This window comes from Bombina bombina, chromosome 3 (assembly GCF_027579735.1).
Source record: "Bombina bombina isolate aBomBom1 chromosome 3, aBomBom1.pri, whole genome shotgun sequence".
NCBI lineage: Eukaryota > Metazoa > Chordata > Amphibia > Anura > Bombinatoridae > Bombina > Bombina bombina.
The window spans coordinates 621498728-621517146 of record NC_069501.1 but is presented as its reverse complement, the minus strand read 5'-3'; the positions used below and the strand labels follow the sequence as shown (position 1 = coordinate 621517146).

Here is an 18419-nt window from a genome sequence, read left to right as displayed (position 1 = left end):
GGCTATTCAACCCAGTTGAATAAAAACACATTTTCTGCCCCTTTCACAAAGTATGTGCAGTTTGTAACACCATTAAAACTTCAGCTGTTGCTGCCTGTACTGGGCAAACAAGCAAATGGCCCCTGTCTAGCTGCATGTTTTGGGAGTGGTCAGTGAGGTGTGTATTGGGGGCAGGCGTCTTACATATTCCTCTGCCAGGAATGCTTAGCCTAGCTTTACTCACATGTCTTTGATAGAATTCAAGGAAACCTGATTATTCAGGTACAGACTGCATATGCCAAGGAATGAAACTGTCCCCTCAGAAAGGCACAGAATGATCTAGGTTTGTCTTTTATTGGAACAGCCAAATTACACACCACATGTCCAACTGCCAAGATAATTCTTGCAGATAAAGCTTGTCTGAAAGATTTGTAGGAATTTACAACCGCAAATCTCTCTATTGCACTCTTAATAGCCTGTTTTAACTCCTCACTTCATTCTTTATATAACTGTTGTGTACAGTTGACTGTTTTAAAGGAATGCAGAAGTGACAACTAGATTAAATTATTCTGCAGTGTTACAACATTTTTATTGTTTAAAAATAAAACCTTTTCTATCCCCTTTCCATAATTGTGATGTATTACTCATACTTGCTTCTAAAGATAAAAATTAGTAACATTGTGATCTCCCTTATACTGTGCATGCCGGTTAGTGGTTGGCTAAGCTTACTTAGTGAGTTCAATGTGTTCTCTTCTACATGAGTAGAAAGCATCTGTTGTATGCTATCCACTCATATGAACAGGGCAATGCTTGTTCCCCATACCTGCTCTGTATATGGATGCGGATATAGCCTACATGTATAGGAGGAAATAGAATCAAACGGCTTGTCTTATTTTTTTTTTATTTTTTTCTCCAAGCAAAATGTTTTGTTTTTATGAAAAATGTACATGATTTATGATAAATTTTTCTTCAAATATGTTTTAAAGGGACATGGATTTCTGCTTTGTCACACTTTACATCAAGCACTGAAAGGTTAAATGTAAGCCCTTGAGCAGCAGCTGTATGGATCCCCCTTACCTTTTTTACTTTTAGATTACATACCATGTTATTACTTGCAAGCAGCATATGGTAGTTTTAAATCATAGGGACTTACTTAGTTGTGACCCTGCAGTTCTTTCCAGCATCCAACAATGGGACTTATAGCTTAGGCAAGGAAACTAAACTTTATCACTTGCTTCTGGTTTTATTCATATGACCAACATGAACTAGCACCCCCCTGTTGTGAGAAGCTAATAAAAAAAAATAAAAAAAAGCATGTGATTAGAGGCTGTCTGTAGTGGCTTAGAAACAGGCAGAAATTTTAGTGGTTTTAATGTTATAAAGAATATTAATATAACAATGTTGGTTGTGAAAAGCTGGGGAATGGGTGGTAAAGGTGTTAGCTTTCTTTTTTTTTTTAAATAACAATTCTGGTATAGACTGTCCCTTTTTAAACTAGAATTGGCTTTTTTCTTTCAATACTTATTGCACAGATTATCGTTAAATAATGCAATAATTTGTGTTCTGGATAGCAGAAAATGTTTTCATTTTATAAAGTATTACATTGCCCCACCCAGCTGGCAGAATGTATGTATGTACACACACAATTTAATGAAAGAGTAACAAAGAAAATCCCTAAATCTAATACGTAATCAGACATAGATACATAAAACAAAAGATCTCCTGGGCATCCCCAGTTAGCAAAAAAAATTATATGGAGTCAGTCCAGACTGTTGAAATATGTAAGCTTATAAGCGCAGCAAAAGCTGTAGCAAAGTTGGATGCAAGCGGTAATTTAAAGCAGTGTATGTATGTAGTTGTGCATTTGCCTTTAACGTGAGTGTTAAAAGGATGAGACGGCACCGGCACTCCAGGACCGAAGTCTGCCAGTAGAACACGGGGAAATGCACTTCAATTACGCTCAGTGAGCGATCTCACCCAATCCGTCTGGAATAGGGGATTACTTGGCAACAGTCCCGCTGATGTAATGCACACTTGTCTGGAAATACAACAACATGGTGATGAAAGGATAAGGCACAAAGAATACAGTACTCCCACAGGTAGTTTCAAATAAGCCCAATTGCATGGGCTTCAGTCTGACGTCACGACAGGCCTGTTGTGACGTCAGACACCAGACTGAAGCCTTCTTGTTGCTATAAATTGCGACATAGCATGTTGAGATATATATGCATGAACTGCTTTACATTACCTCTTACATCCAACTTTGCTACAGCTTTTGCTGTGCTTATAAGCTTGCATATTCCAACACAGTCTGGACTGACTCCATATAATGTTTTTGCTAACTGGGGATTGGTGGCAAGTTAACAAAAATAAATATCCCACATTGGTAAAATTGGCAAAACCCTACTTGTGCATCTCAAGGACCTCAACACCATCTGAGCTCTTCTTCTCTGCTGCAGGCAAAATAGCTTTGATTTTAAATATAGGGAAAACATTTTTTTGTCTATCAGATTAGTCGAAAAAATAATCGGCCGATTAATCGATTATGAAAATAATCGTTGGTTGCAGCCCTAATACTGTATTAGATAAATGTGTAAGGCTTGTCCTAATATTGATATAAAAAAAAAACAGTCAAAAGCGCTAATGACTATTTTTTTAATTGTAATATGTACCAAATTAAACCTCCTAAGTATGTTTCTTATTTTAACAAACATTGGTGGAGCTAACAAAGATAACTAACCCACCTTGGTGATATTGGCAAATCCCTAATTATGTATCTCAGGCACCATCTGAGCGCCTCTTCTCTGCCGGAGGCAAAATAGCTTGCAAAAAGAGAGCCAGTCTCAGCCAGGAGCATGTTGTCATTTTTGCATTTGAATGCAAAGTTTCTGAGAGAGTGAATAGCAGAATGTTAACAGTGATAGTCTACCTCATTGTAGGTCACTTACCTTTACCTCTTTTGAAACTGTTTGTGTGGGGTTTTTTTTTTTTTTTTTTTTTTTGCTTGATTATAAAAATGTGTTCTGCTGCCGGTTAAAAATTTGGAAAAACTTACATGTCACACCAGTCATTTATAGGAAATATATATGCACCCAATGAGGCACAGCACACATTTTTAGCTAAGATCAGCAAATTAATTACACAGTGGAAGAGAGGTTAATAATGGGAGCAGATTTTAACTTAGTGGTGGACAACAGGTGGGACAGATCCAGTGGGTCTGGGGGGGGGGGGAGCCGCAAAGGAAGATTCTACATAGGGGCGAAAGACTACACATTTTTATTCTTCGCCACATGGCTCTTTCTCAAGATTAGATTATATATTAGTCAAATAATGCAACCACTTCTTTCTGAAGCACAAATTGATATCTCATGGTCTGACCATGCAATAGTCACAACTAAACTCTCAGGCATACTTGACCCCAATAGACTAAAGTCCTGGAACCTAAACTCAACCCTACTGAGGGACCCATTGTTCCTAGAATCTCTGAAAGAACTTCTCCAATACTTTACTAGGCATAATGAAAATACTTCCTCTAGCCCACTCTTTGAATGGGGAGCGCTGAAGGCCTTCACGAGAGGAATTTTAATAGGAGAAACAAGCAAACGAAAGAAGCGGCAGACAGTAAAATTGAATCAACTTAAGTTAGTTAGATCTGTCCCAGCAGAGTATGAGGAACCAATCGGCTTCTCTGCTTAGCTGGATAAAAAAAAAAGTGAGTTAGAAGACCTTCTTGATAAGGTCTATAGGTCACTTAAGATATTGGATGCACACTACTTTATATTCACAAATAAACCGGATAAAATGCTGGCGAATAAATTAAAAAACATAACAAACTACCACGATATCTCAAATCCAGACACCCGAGGGGACAATAACAACCCTAGGAAATAGCAAATTAATTTGCTAAATTTTATCAAGTTATATGACCTGCCTAAGCCAGAAAATCAAACAAACATCTAGAGGAAATAAGTAGTTTTCTGACAAATTGCCACTTACCCTCCCTTGACGAGGAAGCAACAGAAAAATTAAATGGCCCTGTAACATTACAAGAGGTTTTACCAGCAATCAAAAATACTAGAGTAGCTAAAGCTCCAGGCCCAGGCGGCTTCCCAGGAATATTTTACGAAACCCTGAAAGGACATCTTAGTCCCGCAACTAGTGAAAATCTTTAACCACATCCTGGAGGGGAATGTAGTTTCCTCTGAGCTATTGTTGGCTAGGATCTCAGTGATAAAAAAAATTGGCAGCATTGTTGGAACTTAAGGCCCTTAAGGCTTGATATGCAATGAGACTATTGTGATCATTTAGTGTATATATGGTCCTTTCAACGGTCCTGTAATAGTTTCTGCATGGTACAGAACTGCCCCCCCCCCCCGATAATATACATCTTTACATTCCACATAGATTTTGAATCCCCTTGAATGGGGACCAATGAACCTCCAAGCCAAGGTTTACTATAGTATATATGTCTATGCAAAGTAAACTGCTGTAACAAGCACTTATATGGTAAAGGACATAGAGCCCCATGCTATTCACTCCAACCGCAATCCTTATGAAATTGGGTACTCTCCGGGCGACCATGTGTCTGTTTACACTTTGGTTCTATTGTAGACTACAAATATACTATGACTGTCTCTTTAAGAATTACCCATGTCCATGCCTTAATATATGGCTCAACAGTCTAACTTCCTTATGGTATTTAGGAGCAAGTTACTATCTCCATAGTTTGTTATTATATATGAGAGAAATATACATGATACACTAATAATTGGCGTATTGCAGTTAGGGCTATCTTAGTAGTAACAAATAGGTTAAGTTTCATAATACTATTTGTGACAGGATGTAACCGGGTTTGTGTGTTTACTGTTTCCTTAAGACACAATGTTGTCAAACTCATGTGATACCAATAATAGCACTAATGATTTAGTCCAATGGGAAGCCGCCTTTGGTTTTAAATAGGCTGTTATACAGAGCAAACAGCTACGAATACGACATTTGCCGAAATGCATCAGCTGTAGCTTTATTTGCTGACTTTACATTTGTCGACTTGTATGTAGTCTGTGCCCCAGGCATTTTAATTTGTATTAATAAAGTTCGCTTGTTTTACCACTCCCGGCTGGTGCTCCTTTCTTTGTGCTTTGTATTCACTGACCTATTGCAGTGCAGCACAGCCGGTGGGAGTTCAGAACTATTCCATTCACCCAAAGCTCCTAAGACGTTTGGAGCTGTTCCACTGAGACCAATCACTACGGCCTGGATACTTACACACCACTTGGTGTTACGGAGGAGTGTTTCGGCTATCCAATCGAAGAAAGGAAGACTGACCCATTGACACTCCCTTGTTTACTCCGAGGGACATGTCAGAGCCTGCCGTGCGCTGGAGCTAAGCGTTCCTACAGGAGAAGAAAGCGGAGCTGTTCGGAGCCAAGCGAAGGCATTCAGAGCTTTTGGGATCCCTTCAGCATTTGAACCTGAGTAAGCCCTGACCGCATCTTAGGTACGCCTTGAACTGTGAGCCGTAGAGGGTAAGCAAGGTTAATTTCTGCAGTATTAGCTTTACCTGCTCATAGTGCTCACATAGCCCACGCTCCTTCAAGTAACAAGGACTGACCAGCAGTTTGTATACTGCATATATTATATCACGCATCACCCTAGTGGGGAGATACCCTTTTGTTGTACTGTACTTTTAAGAACGAAGCCTCAATGGATCAGATTTGTAAGGCAGCTACCTGGTCCTCCTTACATTTTACAAATTTTATGTGTTTCAAGCAGCTTTCGGGGGAGAGGTTTTGCAGGCTGTGATGCCCTCAGATTAGGGTCTTTTTTTTTTTTCCCCTCCTGTTATTGCTTCAGTGCCCTCTGGAGCTTGGGTATTTTCCCAACAGTAAGGAATGAAGTTGTGGACTCTACCTGTCAGGAAAGAAAGGAATTTATCTGATAAAATGTTTTCTTTCCATAAGGGAGGGAGAGTCCATTATCCTGCCCATAAGTTATTCTTGGTTTTTCTTCTGGCACCGTTATAACCTGTTTCTCCTACCTTTTTTCCTTGTTCCCTTGGCCAAATGACTGGGGGGATGATAGGGGAAGTGGTAGGGATATTTAATCCTTTGGCTGGGTTGTCTTTGCCTCCTCCTGGTGGCCAGGTGTTGTATTTCCCAACAGTAAGGAATGAAGTCGTGGACTCTCCCTGCCAGGAAAGAAAGGAATTTATCTGTTAAGCATAAATTATGTTTATTTTAAATATAGGATTTTTTTTTAAATCGGATTAATCGAAAAAATAAGTCTGATTAATCGATTATGGAAATAATCGTTGGTTGCAGCCCTAAAAGGGATTATCTATCTTTTCAAACAATAAAAATGTTGTAGACTGTTCCTTTAAATATCTCCTCTGAACTTTGATATAAAGTGGGTGGAGAACTCCCTCACCTACTTGGGAATCAAACTCTCTGAATCCTATGTTTATATAAATTGAATTTTATATCCCTCCTATATAGCTCCATCAGACTAAATTTAAGATCCTGAAAAAGGGAACTTTCGTGGTATGGTCGCCTATCATCCATAAAAATGAATATACTCCCGAGGATATTGTACCTCTTTAGAGCTCTCCCGAATAAAATCCCTCCCCTAGACCTCCAAAAATTACAATCAGACCTCATCTCTTTTTTGAGAGGTGAGGGGAAAGCTAGAATAGCTTCACACATACTGACTAGACACCGAAGACTGGGAGGAGTTGGAGTACCGAATTTACAAGACTATTTTTTAGCAGCTAGGGTAGCCCAAGCCTCGCTCTTACATAAACCGCTACACAACGTTATTTGGACGAAAATTGAGACGGACACTATGGGATTAGATAATGCAGATGATTCCTTATGGGTCTCGAGGAAAGCTGCAGGTCAAACCGACCTTAGACTATCTTCAACGTTGGATACAATTTCGCTTTGGAAACAGATATCCAAGAACCCGATACTACTCCCTCCGGGGACATGGATCAAACCGATCAGACTTTGTTACAAAGGAAACAGACTGGTCAGTAAGTGGGCCAGTAAGGGGTTGTATAGGGTCGCAGACTTTCTCACACACTCGCAGATGCTCTCATTTAATCACCTACAAGATAAAATTCACCCACACAAGCTATACTGGTTTCTGTACCTTCAAATCTCTTCAGCCCTTAATAAATATGACATATTACGAGGGAAACACCTACAGTGTTAGAAAGAATGTGCCTAAATCCGAACAGGGGAAAAACAACTTATTTCTAAATTTATATATAGCTCTTCAGGACATACAACAAACTCATAAGTCATCGATAGCATTAAAATGGGAAGATGAGGGTATAGATCAACTCCCTAAAAGTGAAATGGACCAGATATACTTTGACTCTTGTAGAGGCCTAATTAGCGCAGACCTTAGAGAAAATACAATAAAAACATTTAGGTGGTACCTCACACTATTCTCTTAACAAATCTAGATTATGCTATAGAGGATGTGGAGAACGGGGCTCTTATAAACACATGTGGTGGGACTGTGTCCATATTCAAAATATCTGGCAGCAGATTAATGATCTACTTAGTAGGGTCCTAGATGAAAAGATATCGTTAACCATGGAAACCAAGTCAGTACTCCCTTCCGTAAATGGCTGCTAAGCACCCCTCTGTACCTTGCTTGAGCTGTGGAGAGTTCACTTAAAACACGCTAACACATTGCAACATAGGTGTATATATGGGACTCACTTTCCGCTGGTCTCTGGTGCTCGTCCTGGGGGAGATGTAACCTGGCTGCTTCCTGCAGCTGTCCGGCTCCGCCGCTCTCTCCCCTCCTCAAGCTACCCGCCGTCTGCGGTCGTGTCCATGTGCGTGCGTCTGAGCTCAGCCGGGCGTGTGACGTAGCGCCCCTGTCGCTGCTCGCTACTCCTATGCTCGTCTGTGGTATTCCGATTGGGTGCAGGTAAGGTGTATTCTCACCGGAGCTCCTAGCTGGTTTAAGGCAAACTTGAGAATAGAAGAAAAGGAGTTCCGGTCCTTTTCAATTTTCATCAAACATCCAAATTTATTAGGATAAAACTTTGTACAACAACACTTCTGTTTACTGTCACAGAGGCTGCAGCACAGGTTGGTGGTCACTACTGCTGACGCGTTTCGGCTTCTCCCGCCGTAGTCATAGCATAGTGAGTGATCATCAACCTGTGTTTAAAAAGGAAGGGTGGCCTTCCCATTGGTCAAAACAAACACTCCCTATGTGCAGCATTTTCAATTGTATAAGCAGGTTATGCTTTATACTTGGTTACATGTATCACAAGAACATACCAATCAGATCAGGGACCACAAGGTCTGGACTCTGGCTCTCTGTTTGTTGGACAGGTATTGATCAGTTGAAACAGATTTACTCGCCCAGAGGCAGAACTTTTTCTCACTTTCTGCAATTAGATTTTTTTTAGAGGTGTTTCTCTCCCCCCCCCCACCAAGTATAAAATTCTCAAGCTATTGTATGTGCATGCACAAAAACCCTTTATCTATACTACTTCGGATTTGGCAAAGGTTAGGATTTTGCAATATTTGCATCTGTAAAATGGAAAAGCTTAGAGTGGGTATGTGAAAGTGTAAACATGTCATTTGGCAATATTTGTCATAATGCAGCTTATACATGCAACCTAGAGGTAGTTTTATATCATTTAATAATTTTGTATACATAGCACCATTAGGAAGGTGGTGGTAGTTCTAAAATGTAAATGATATTGTAGATTTATTTAAAACATGAAAACACATAGACATTGTGAGTTAATTTTTTATTAAAAATAAATATTGTCTAGATTTGTGTGTGTGTATATCAATATTCTGTTTGCATCTTTACACTAGATTAGTTTTGTGTTATTTAAAAAAAAAAAAAAATCCCTTGAAGTGTAATTCGTTATGTATTTTCTTGCAGGTTTCCTTTTGGAATATACGTTGCCCATTTATGGCGATTCTGCGCGTAAGGACAGAGTACTGCCAGGCTCAGCACAACGACTGTGCAGACAAGTGAGCTGAAGGCCTCTTGGTGCCAACCTGCGCCCAGCCGCTTTACATAGTTGTCTCCTCCTCCTATCCATCTGCAGTGACGCTTATGGGAGTTTTTATTTATTTTCCTTTTCCACAGCCTCCTATTTTTGACTATTTTATTTTTTCTTTTGTGAAAAGATTTTTATATAGGGAGGGTTGAAGTACATCGACTCTGCAATAACTTTTCTCCTTCCTAATGAGTGCCTCACTTGAATAAAAACCTGCTGCCATTTTTTTTTTTAAACTAGCAAATCTTTCCCTTCTCAGAAGTAATGTAAAAAAGTTTTTCATTGGATGCCTTGCTGCATCCCACACAAGTCCAGCTAAGTCTTCAGTACGCACTTGGGACAACGTCCCACAAATACTTATATTCTTTTTCTTTATATAAATTTTAAAGAATTCTGTTGTGAATTTTTTTTTTTTAAACTTTTTTTTTTGTTTTTAAAAGAAATAAACTTACTTTTTTTAAAAAAAAATTTAAATTTCAAAATGAACCGTCCAGCTCCAGTGGAAATATCCTATGATTGTATGCGTTTTCTGATCACTCACAATCCGACCAATGCCACGCTCAACAAGTTTACAGAGGTAAGTTGCAGTTTGAAAATCTTTATAGATCAGATTATGAGTCTGTACACGCACCTGCCCTACTTAAAGGGCTGTAAACCCCCCCCCCCCCCAAAAAAAAATGTTCATGATTCAAATAGTGAATGATTTCTAACAATCAGATTTTCTTTGTGCTCTCTGTATCTTTTGTTGAAAAGCAGGGTCATAAGCATGCACGTGTCTTGAGCATATATGGCAGCAGTTTTGCAAGTATGTTGTCCATTAGCAAGAGCACTAGAGGACAGCTCAATTTCCTACATGTAGTGCTCCAGACACCTACCTAGGTATCTATTCAACAAAGAATACCATGGGAACAAAGCAAATTTGCAAACAGAAGTAAATTGAAAGCTTTTTTTTGTTTTATGCTCTGCCTGAATCGCAAAAAATAGTTTTGGGGTTTTATGTCTTTGCAATTTTTTTTTTTTTTTTGCTGTAAACGTTTGTGTGTTAATAACTGCGCTAGGCCTATCACATATGTTATAGCTTTGCTGGAATCTGTATTTCTTTTAAAAAGCAGCAGAAGTGTCTATATTCTGTACTATTCTAGTCAATGTTAATCTGTTTCTTTCTAATGACATAGTGAGTCCACGGATCATTTCCAATTACTATTGGGAATATCACTCCTGGCCAGCAGGAGGAGGCAAAGCTGTTGAATATTCCTCCAACCCCAGTTATTCTCTTTGCCTACATTAAAAGCAAGGAGGTGTTAAAGGTTAGGTGTCTGGAAGAGGATTCTTCAATCAAGATTTTATTATTTTTCAGCAGTGCAAGTTTCTTCTGCTTTTTCCTGGGGTTTAGCCGTAGCCCATGTCAGTCTCTTCAGTAGAGCAGTGGTGGCTTGTAAGCAATTGGGAACTTGTGGGGTATAATCCTCACTGCGCCTCCAAAATAGTTATTGCTGTCCTAACTTGAAAGCCTGAGTAAGATTACTCAGTCTTTTTTCTTTTTCCACAGGTCCATGTGAGGAAGCATGCCTCTCAAACCTAGTGAGCTGCCCTGCTGCCAGGCAGATTACATCGAGGTAAGTGCTAATTTTATTTTTCTAGGCAGAGGTGTTTAGGGACCATAAGCTCAGTTCGTTTTTTATTCCGGTCAGGGTGGTTGTGTTTTACTTACACTCTGCGGCTTTACCTTCAGAGTGAGGATTCATGCTGGCCCGGAGGTACAGGTTGATACTCCCACAATGGGCGGCTCTGTTCTGAAGCGGCAAATAGTTTGGCACGCTTTTTTATTTTCATTTCTCACTTCCGGAGTGCTGGAAAGGTGACGTACTAAGTTGCAGATCCGCTTTTCAGTGTTAATTCCGGATACCGAGTGGAGCAGCTCTGGGTTGAGTCCTGATTTTCTCTCTATTGCCTCCAGCGGTCAGCAGGACAGGTAGGCACCTCAGCAGGGCTAGTAGAGGCTGTCTGGGGGCTCTAAGACCAACTTTTTTTGCATGAGAAATAAAAAGTTGTTAAAAATTTAAAGGGACAGGAATGTTTTTTTTGTGACATAATCTAAAAGATAAATATGTGTTTTATTTTTCATTTGTTCAATTATTGGGTAAAGATGGACCAAGAGGCCCTTCAAAATGTTACTTGTTCTTTGTGTTTTGATGCTAATGTGGAACCGCCAATCCCTTTCTGTTCAACGATCTCCTGAAAATGTTCAAGATATGCTGCAGCTTTCTCCTCAAGTGTCCCAAACTTTATCGTCCACACATGCAGTGCTCTGCTTTTCCTCTCACACTCCGGTTGGAGTTATGTTGCAAGACATTGCTACCCACATATCTTCTGCGGTGACTGATGCACTGTCTGCTTTCCCCCATGCTGCAGGGAAAGCGCAAGAGGAAATGTAAGGTTTCTGACAGTCGTGGCTATTCCGAATGTTCCTTCCCAGAAGTCTGAGGAGGAAGATACTTTGGTAGCATCTGAGGATGAAATCTCAGTGTAATTCCTTCTTATGCTGAAGTTTCATTCAGATTTAATCTGGGACACCTCTGTTTGTTACTTAAGGAGGTTTTGGCTACCCTTGAAGACTCTGACACTAGCTTACTAGACTTCTTAGGATTGACTACGATAGTAAACAAGTCTTTGATGTACCTTCCATGGTTGAGGGTTTTCCCTGTACCAGACCGGGCTACAGAGATTATTGCTCGGGAATGGGAGAGACCTGGTATCCCTTTTTCTCCATCCCCAATTTTTAAGAAAATGTTTCCAATAGCTGACTCTATCATGGAGTCTTGGCAGACGGTCCCCAAGGTGGAAGGGGAAGGGGCAATTTCCACTATGGATAAGATAACCACTATTCCTATAGAGGATAGCTGTTCCTGTAAGGATCCTATGGATAAGTAGGAAGGGTTACTTCAAAAGATGCATGTACACCAGGGTTTACAATGGCAACCTGCGGTGTGTATTGTTAGTCACCAGTGCGGCGGCATACTGGTTTGATGCTTTGTCTGATTCTATTCAGACAGAAACTCCCCTTGAAGAGATCCAGTTAAGTTGGCCATTTCCTTTACTACGGATGCTTCCCTACAAGTTATTAAGCTGTGAGAAAAGATTTCTGGTTTTGCCTTACTGGTCCGCAGAGCTTTTCGGTTGAAGTCCTGGTGTGCGGATGTGTCTATGCTTTTGGCGATTCCCTACAAGGGTTAGTCCTTGTTTGGGCCGGGTTTGGCTGAAATTATTTCAGACATTACGGGAGGAAAGGGTCATTTCCTCCCTCAGGATAAGAGGAATAAGCAGAAAGGACGTCGTAGTAGTTTTCGTTCCTTTCGAAACTTCAAAGGTAAGCCTTCCTCTCCTTCTACCAAGCGGGAACAGTCCAAGCCTTCCTGGAGGTCCAACCAGTCTTGGAATAAGGGGAAGCAATCTAAAAAGCCTGTTAATGACTCATCAGCATGAAGTGTCTGCCCCCCCCCCATCCGGGACCAGATCTTTTGGGGGCAGACATTCCTTCACTCAGGCCTGGGCTCGGGATGTTCCGGATCCCTGGGCGGTTGACATCGTGTCCCAGGGATACAAACTAGAGTTCAAGACATTTCCTCCCAGGGGCAGGTTTCTGCTCGCAATATCTGTAGACCAGATAAAGAGAGGCATTCTTACATTGTGTCTGGGACCTTTCCGACTTGGTAGTAATAGTTTCTGTTTCAATGCAGGAACAAGGTCTGGGATTTTACTCCAATCTGTTCGTGGTTCATTAAAAAGAGGGAACTTTCAGACCAATTTTTTTTCTTAAATGGAAAGCGTCCACAACTGCATTCATTACTTTTGGGAAATAAGAACCTGGCCACCAGGAGGAGGCAAAGACACCCCAGCCAAAGGCTTAAATACTCCCCTCATCCCCCAGTCATTCTTTCCTTTTGTCCCAGGAGGTTGGCAGATAAGTGTCCATACTTTTTCATTTTTGTGTTCCTCTCTTATGGAGGGTAGTACTCTTCGGCATGGGACAAGAGTTTTAATTAGTCCTCAGTCTCTCTGTGAGGGCTTGGATGAAAGTTAGAGTCCGGAGATGCAGGGAGAGTCTTTCTGCAAACCATCCCGACTCAGATTAACAGCTTCTCAAGCAATTGGCATTGTCTAAATTCGCTGCCTGCTTTCTTAAGTTCATGGCGGAGGCGATGCTACTATCCGTCACACTTGAAAGGCCGTGTTCCTGTTCCACGGCGTAGATTCCGGTAAGATCGTTTCCTTTTACTTTATTCATAAATGCACTGTAATGTAAAAGGTTTCCTGAGAGGCTACCACCTTGTGGGTCTAACTTATCATAAGAGTCTCACTGAGTCTTTTATTATCTTGAAATCGAGGGTTAATATCTCTTGAGGGGGGTTATTGAACAGGGGGGTTTATAATCATGTATGTTATGCAATTCGACCTGCTGATGTGTATGGGCTCATGGTTTGGAACATTGAGGCCTTTTGGAAGTGACGCAGCCTTTTGGTTGGGCGTGCTTTTTTGGACTGTATGGTTCACCTTGTGTCGGGCGTGGTTACTTTCCGTTTTCCACTTCCGTATTCCCGACCGTGTGGCGAAGGAGAATTTCTAGTCCGCAGGGGTCTGGTCATAGGAGGTTGTGAGTGCCCCAGCCATTGGTGGTGTCAGGTGCCGTGTTTTTTTGTTTTTACTACTTCAGTCCATAGTTAATATATCCTCTATCTAGTTATGGAGGATTCTGATGCTGAGACTATTTTGATTTCAGATTCTGTGTCCGGTGACGAATCCCGATTGGCCTCGTTAACACGTCAACCAGTTTTTGTTCCGTATGCCATACGAGTGCCTTGTTCCTCGGGCTTGGGGAATCAAGGGACTGCTGAGCCATACACCTCTGGGGGCCCTCTCCTCCGAGAGGCGAGTTCCCTACCAAATCATACTTCTACACATGCGGGTAACCCAGTTTGATTCCTCCCATGCGCGGTGGCGTTTTCCCCCCCCCCCCCCCCCAGGAGGTCGCGGCACGTTTTCGCTTCCACATAATGTTTGAGATTGTTCATCTGCAGAGTCCAGACGTTTATTTGAAAATGTGCTTGTGCCCTATTGTCCCCGGCCTTTACAGTTCCCTGCAGATGTAACTGTCCCTGAGATTGTTTCAGTCCTTACAGCCTTCAGTTATAGATGACCGGGCAGGTGAGTGTTCCGCTGTCACTCTACTGGACATCTGATTCCATCAGAACCTAGAGCTCCCCCAGGTGGTGGAAACATGGAGGGCTTAGCACCCCTTTACTGCATTTGAGCGGTTTGGCCTTCCGTTTTTAGGCCTCTGGATTTGTCCTTTTGGGCTTGATCCAACAGCTTGTACAGGATAGCTGTTTGCAGTTTACAACCTGTTGCAGCTCTTGACATATTGCAGGTGTACGCCTATGCTGTTTGCCCCAAGGCAGAACCTACAGTGATGTGAGATGTCATCACAGAAAATGCTGCATGTCTGCAGAAAGAACAGGACACATGCAGAAACAGCTTGAACTTTGTAGTGCTGCTCCACATTAGACAGTTCTCTTCAAACAGAGCTGTGCTCTGGCTACACTGTAAGTTTTCCTTACCCAAGTGCATCCAGAGCAAAATGCTGTTTGAAGTGAGCAGTCAAATATGCAGTAGCGCTGCAAAGCAGCAGCACATTGCTTGTTGACTAGCTCTCAGAGATTTTTTCAAACCCGCCCCCTAGCCTTTCCCAGTCTGCAAAGCTGTTTATTCTGAATGTAAGACATTAGTATGAGCATTGCATCTTTTTTAATACTACATTTCTATGTTAAACCAAGAGAAAAGGAAACAGATTTATTCAAGAGACATTTTAAAATTTCTTTTTTGTATGCAGCTAATTTGCAATGCAATTATATTATAAAACATTAACAATTGATTTATTTTTCTGTTAACGAACACATTGCAATTGAACTGCTGCCTTAGTGTAACTGTCTAATTTAAAACTGAATTTCTTTTGTAAGGTGTATCCAGTCCACGGATCATCCATTACTTGTGGGATATTCTCATTCCCAACAGGAAGTTGCAAGAGGACACCCACAGCAGAGCTGTTATATAGCTCCTCCCCTAACTGCCATATCCAGTCATTCTCTTGCAACTCTCAACACGCATGGAGGTAGTAAGCGAGAGTGGTGAAAAATAGTTAGATTTTTATCTTCAATCAAAAGTTTGTTATTTTAAATAGTACCGGAGTTGCACTATTTTATCTCAGGCAGTAAATAGAAGAAGAATCTGCCTGAGTTTTCTATGATCTTAGCAGGTTGTAACTAAGATCCATTGCTGTTCTCACATATTTCTGAGGAGAGAGGTAACTTCAGCGGGAGAATGGCGTGCAGTTACAATTTTTTCTAGAATTGGAAATGCTAGAAAATGCTGCTGATACCGGATTAATGTAAGTTAAGCCTGAATACAGTGATTTAATAGCGACTGGTATCATGCTTACTTTCAGGGGTAATACCCTTATAAAATTGCAATATAAAACGTTTTCTAGCATGTTTAAGCGTTTTTATATATGCTTTGGTGATTAAACTTTATTGGGGCCTAGTTTTTTCCACATGGCTGGCTTAAATTTTGCCTAGAAACAGTTTCCTGAGGCTTTCGACTGTTTTAGTATGAGTGGGAGGGGCCTATTTTAGCGCTTTTTTTGCGCAGTTAAAATTAGACTGAGACATCCAGCTTTCCTCAGAAGTCCCCTGAATGCTATAGGACATCTCTAAAGGGCTCAAATGCTTTCCAAAGTCGTTTATTGGTCGTTTGTTGTGACTGTTAAAAACTTTTTTTGATCCGTTTTTTGAACTAAGGGGTTAATCATCCATTTGCAAGTGGGTGCAATGCTCTGTTAGCTTATTATACACACTGTAAAAATTTCGTTTGTGTAACTGCCTTTTTTCACTGTTTTTCAAATTCTGACAAAATTTGTTTCTCTTAAAGGCACAGTACCGTTTTTTATATTTGCTTGTTAACTTGATTTAAAGTGTTTTCCAAGCTTGCTGGTCTCATTGCTAGTCTGTGTAAACATGTCTGACATAGAGGAAACTCCTTGTTAATTATGTTTAAAAGCCCCTCTTAGAATGTGTACCAAATGTACTGACTTCACTTTAAGCAATAAAGATCATATTCTGTCTTTAAAAAATTTATCACCAGAGGAATCTGACGAGGGGGAAGTTATGCCGACTAACTCTCCCCACGTGTCAGATCCTTTGACTCCGGCTCAAGGGACTCATGCTCAAATGGTGCCAAGTAAATCTAGGGCGCCCATAGCGATTACTTTACAAGACATGGCGGCAGTCATGGATCATACCCTGTCAGCGGTATTAGCCAGACTACCTGAATTTAGAGGTAAGCGAGATAGCTCTGGGGTTAGACGAAATGCAGAGCATACTGACGCTTTAAGAACCATGTCTGATACTGCCTCACAATATGCAGAAGCTGAGGAAGGAGAGCTTCAGTCTGTGGGTGATTACAGAAATTACTAAGGAATGGGATAGACCAGGTGTACCGTTCTCTCCCCCTCCTATTTTTAGAAAAATGTTTCCAATAGACGCCACCACCAGGAAAATTTGCCATAAGATATGGCATAAATATCTTTATTGGTGTGAATCCATAGGTTACTCAAGGTCAGGATTCCCAGAATATTATCCTTTCTTCAAGATGGTTTGGAAAAAGGATTGTCAGCTAGTTCTTTAAAAGGACAGATTTCTGCTCTGTCTATTCTTTTGCACAAGCGTCTGGCAGATGTTCCAGACGTTCAGGCATTTTGTCAGGCTTTAGTTAGAATCAAGCCTGTTTTTAAACCTGTTGCTCCCCCATGGAGCTTAAATTTGGTTCTTAAGGTTCTTCAAGGAGTTCCGTTTGAACCTCTTCATTCCATAGATATCAAACTTTTATCTTGGAAAGTTCTTTTTTTGGTAGCTATTTCCTCGGCTCGTAGAGGTCTGAGTTATCTGCTTTACAATGTGATTCTCCTTATCTGATCTTCCATATGGATAAGGTAGTCCTGCGTACCAAACCTGGGTTTTTACCTTAGGTGGTATCTAACAAGAATATCAATCAAGAGATTGTTGTTCCATCCTTGTGTCCTAATCCTTCTTCAATAAAGGCACGTCTATTACACAATCTGGACATGGTTCGTGCTTTAAAGTTTTACTTACAAGCTACTAAAGATTTTCGTCAAACATCTGCTTTGTTTGTTGTCTACTCTGGACAGAGGAGAGGTCAAAAGGCTTCAGCAACCTCTTTCTTTTTGGCTAAGAAGCATAATCCGCTTAGCCTATGAGACTGCTGGACAGCAGCCTCCTGAAAGGATTACAGCTCATTCTACTAGAGCTGTGGCTTCCATTTGGTCCTTTAAAAATGAGGCTTCTGTTGAACAGATTTGCAAGGCAACGACTTGGTCTTCGCTTCATACTTTTTCCAAATTCTACAAATTTGATACTTTTGCTTCTTCGAAGGCTATTTTTGGGAGAGAGGTTTTACAGGCAGTGGTACCTTCCGTTTAAGTACCTGCCTTGTCCCTCCCTTCATCCGTGTACTTTAGCTTTGGTATTGGTATCCCACAAGTAATGGATGATCCGTGGACTGGATACACCTTACAAGAGAAAACATAATTTATTCTTACCTGATAAATTTATTTCTCTTGTGGTGTATCCAGTCCACGGCCTGCCCTGTCATTTTAAGGCAGGTATTTTTTTCATTTAAACTAGTCACCACTGCACCCTATGGTTTCTCCTTTCTCTGCGTGTTTTCGGTCGAATGACTGGATATGGCAGTTAGGGGAGGAGCTATATAACAGCTCTGCTGTGGGTGTCCTCTTGCAAATTCCTGTTGGGAATGAGAATATCCCACAAGTAATGGATGATCCGTGGACTGGATACACCACAAGAGAAATAAATTTATCAGGTAAGCATAAATTTGTTTTTATTTAAAAATGACCTGCAGAAAAATTTTCACAAAAAAAATCTCATCGCAGAAAGTGAAAAAAAGTTCTGCCTCTGGGGCTGTTTGTAGTATAGATAGATGCAGCTCCTACTCTTGGATGTGTACTGTCTGTGCACGTTATAAGAGACCTTTGGGTCTTCGTCCCTTGTCTCCGGGTGAGTTAGATCTCCTTTTCGGGATCTGTGTTTCCGGATGGTTGCTTCCTGTGGGGACTTGGTTTAGCTCAGGGTTTCCCGGAGTGGGAAAGGCTTAGTGCCTTTTATCTTCCTTTTGTCCTCTGCTTACACGGAGGTGATGGGGAGTCTAGCCCTTGGAGCGTTGGACTTAGCTAGGGGTGGTTCCTTCCTTTGGTCGGGACTCTCGAGTTATTCTCGCTATACGTATTCTCTGGATATGCATCCATTCCCTT

The 18419-nt window shown here is 41.0% G+C and overlaps 1 protein-coding gene across 1 annotated transcript in view; it reads left to right on the top strand.

Moving 5' to 3' along the window:
* Window positions 1-18419, top strand: part of PTP4A2 (protein tyrosine phosphatase 4A2) — a 76965-nt gene that overhangs the window by 24681 nt on the left and 33865 nt on the right. The window contains exon 2 of the mRNA XM_053707237.1: window positions 8902-9599. Within this exon, the coding sequence (XP_053563212.1) occupies window positions 9504-9599 (96 nt within the window). The 5' untranslated portion in view covers window positions 8902-9503. The remainder of the gene's footprint in view (window positions 1-8901; window positions 9600-18419) is intronic.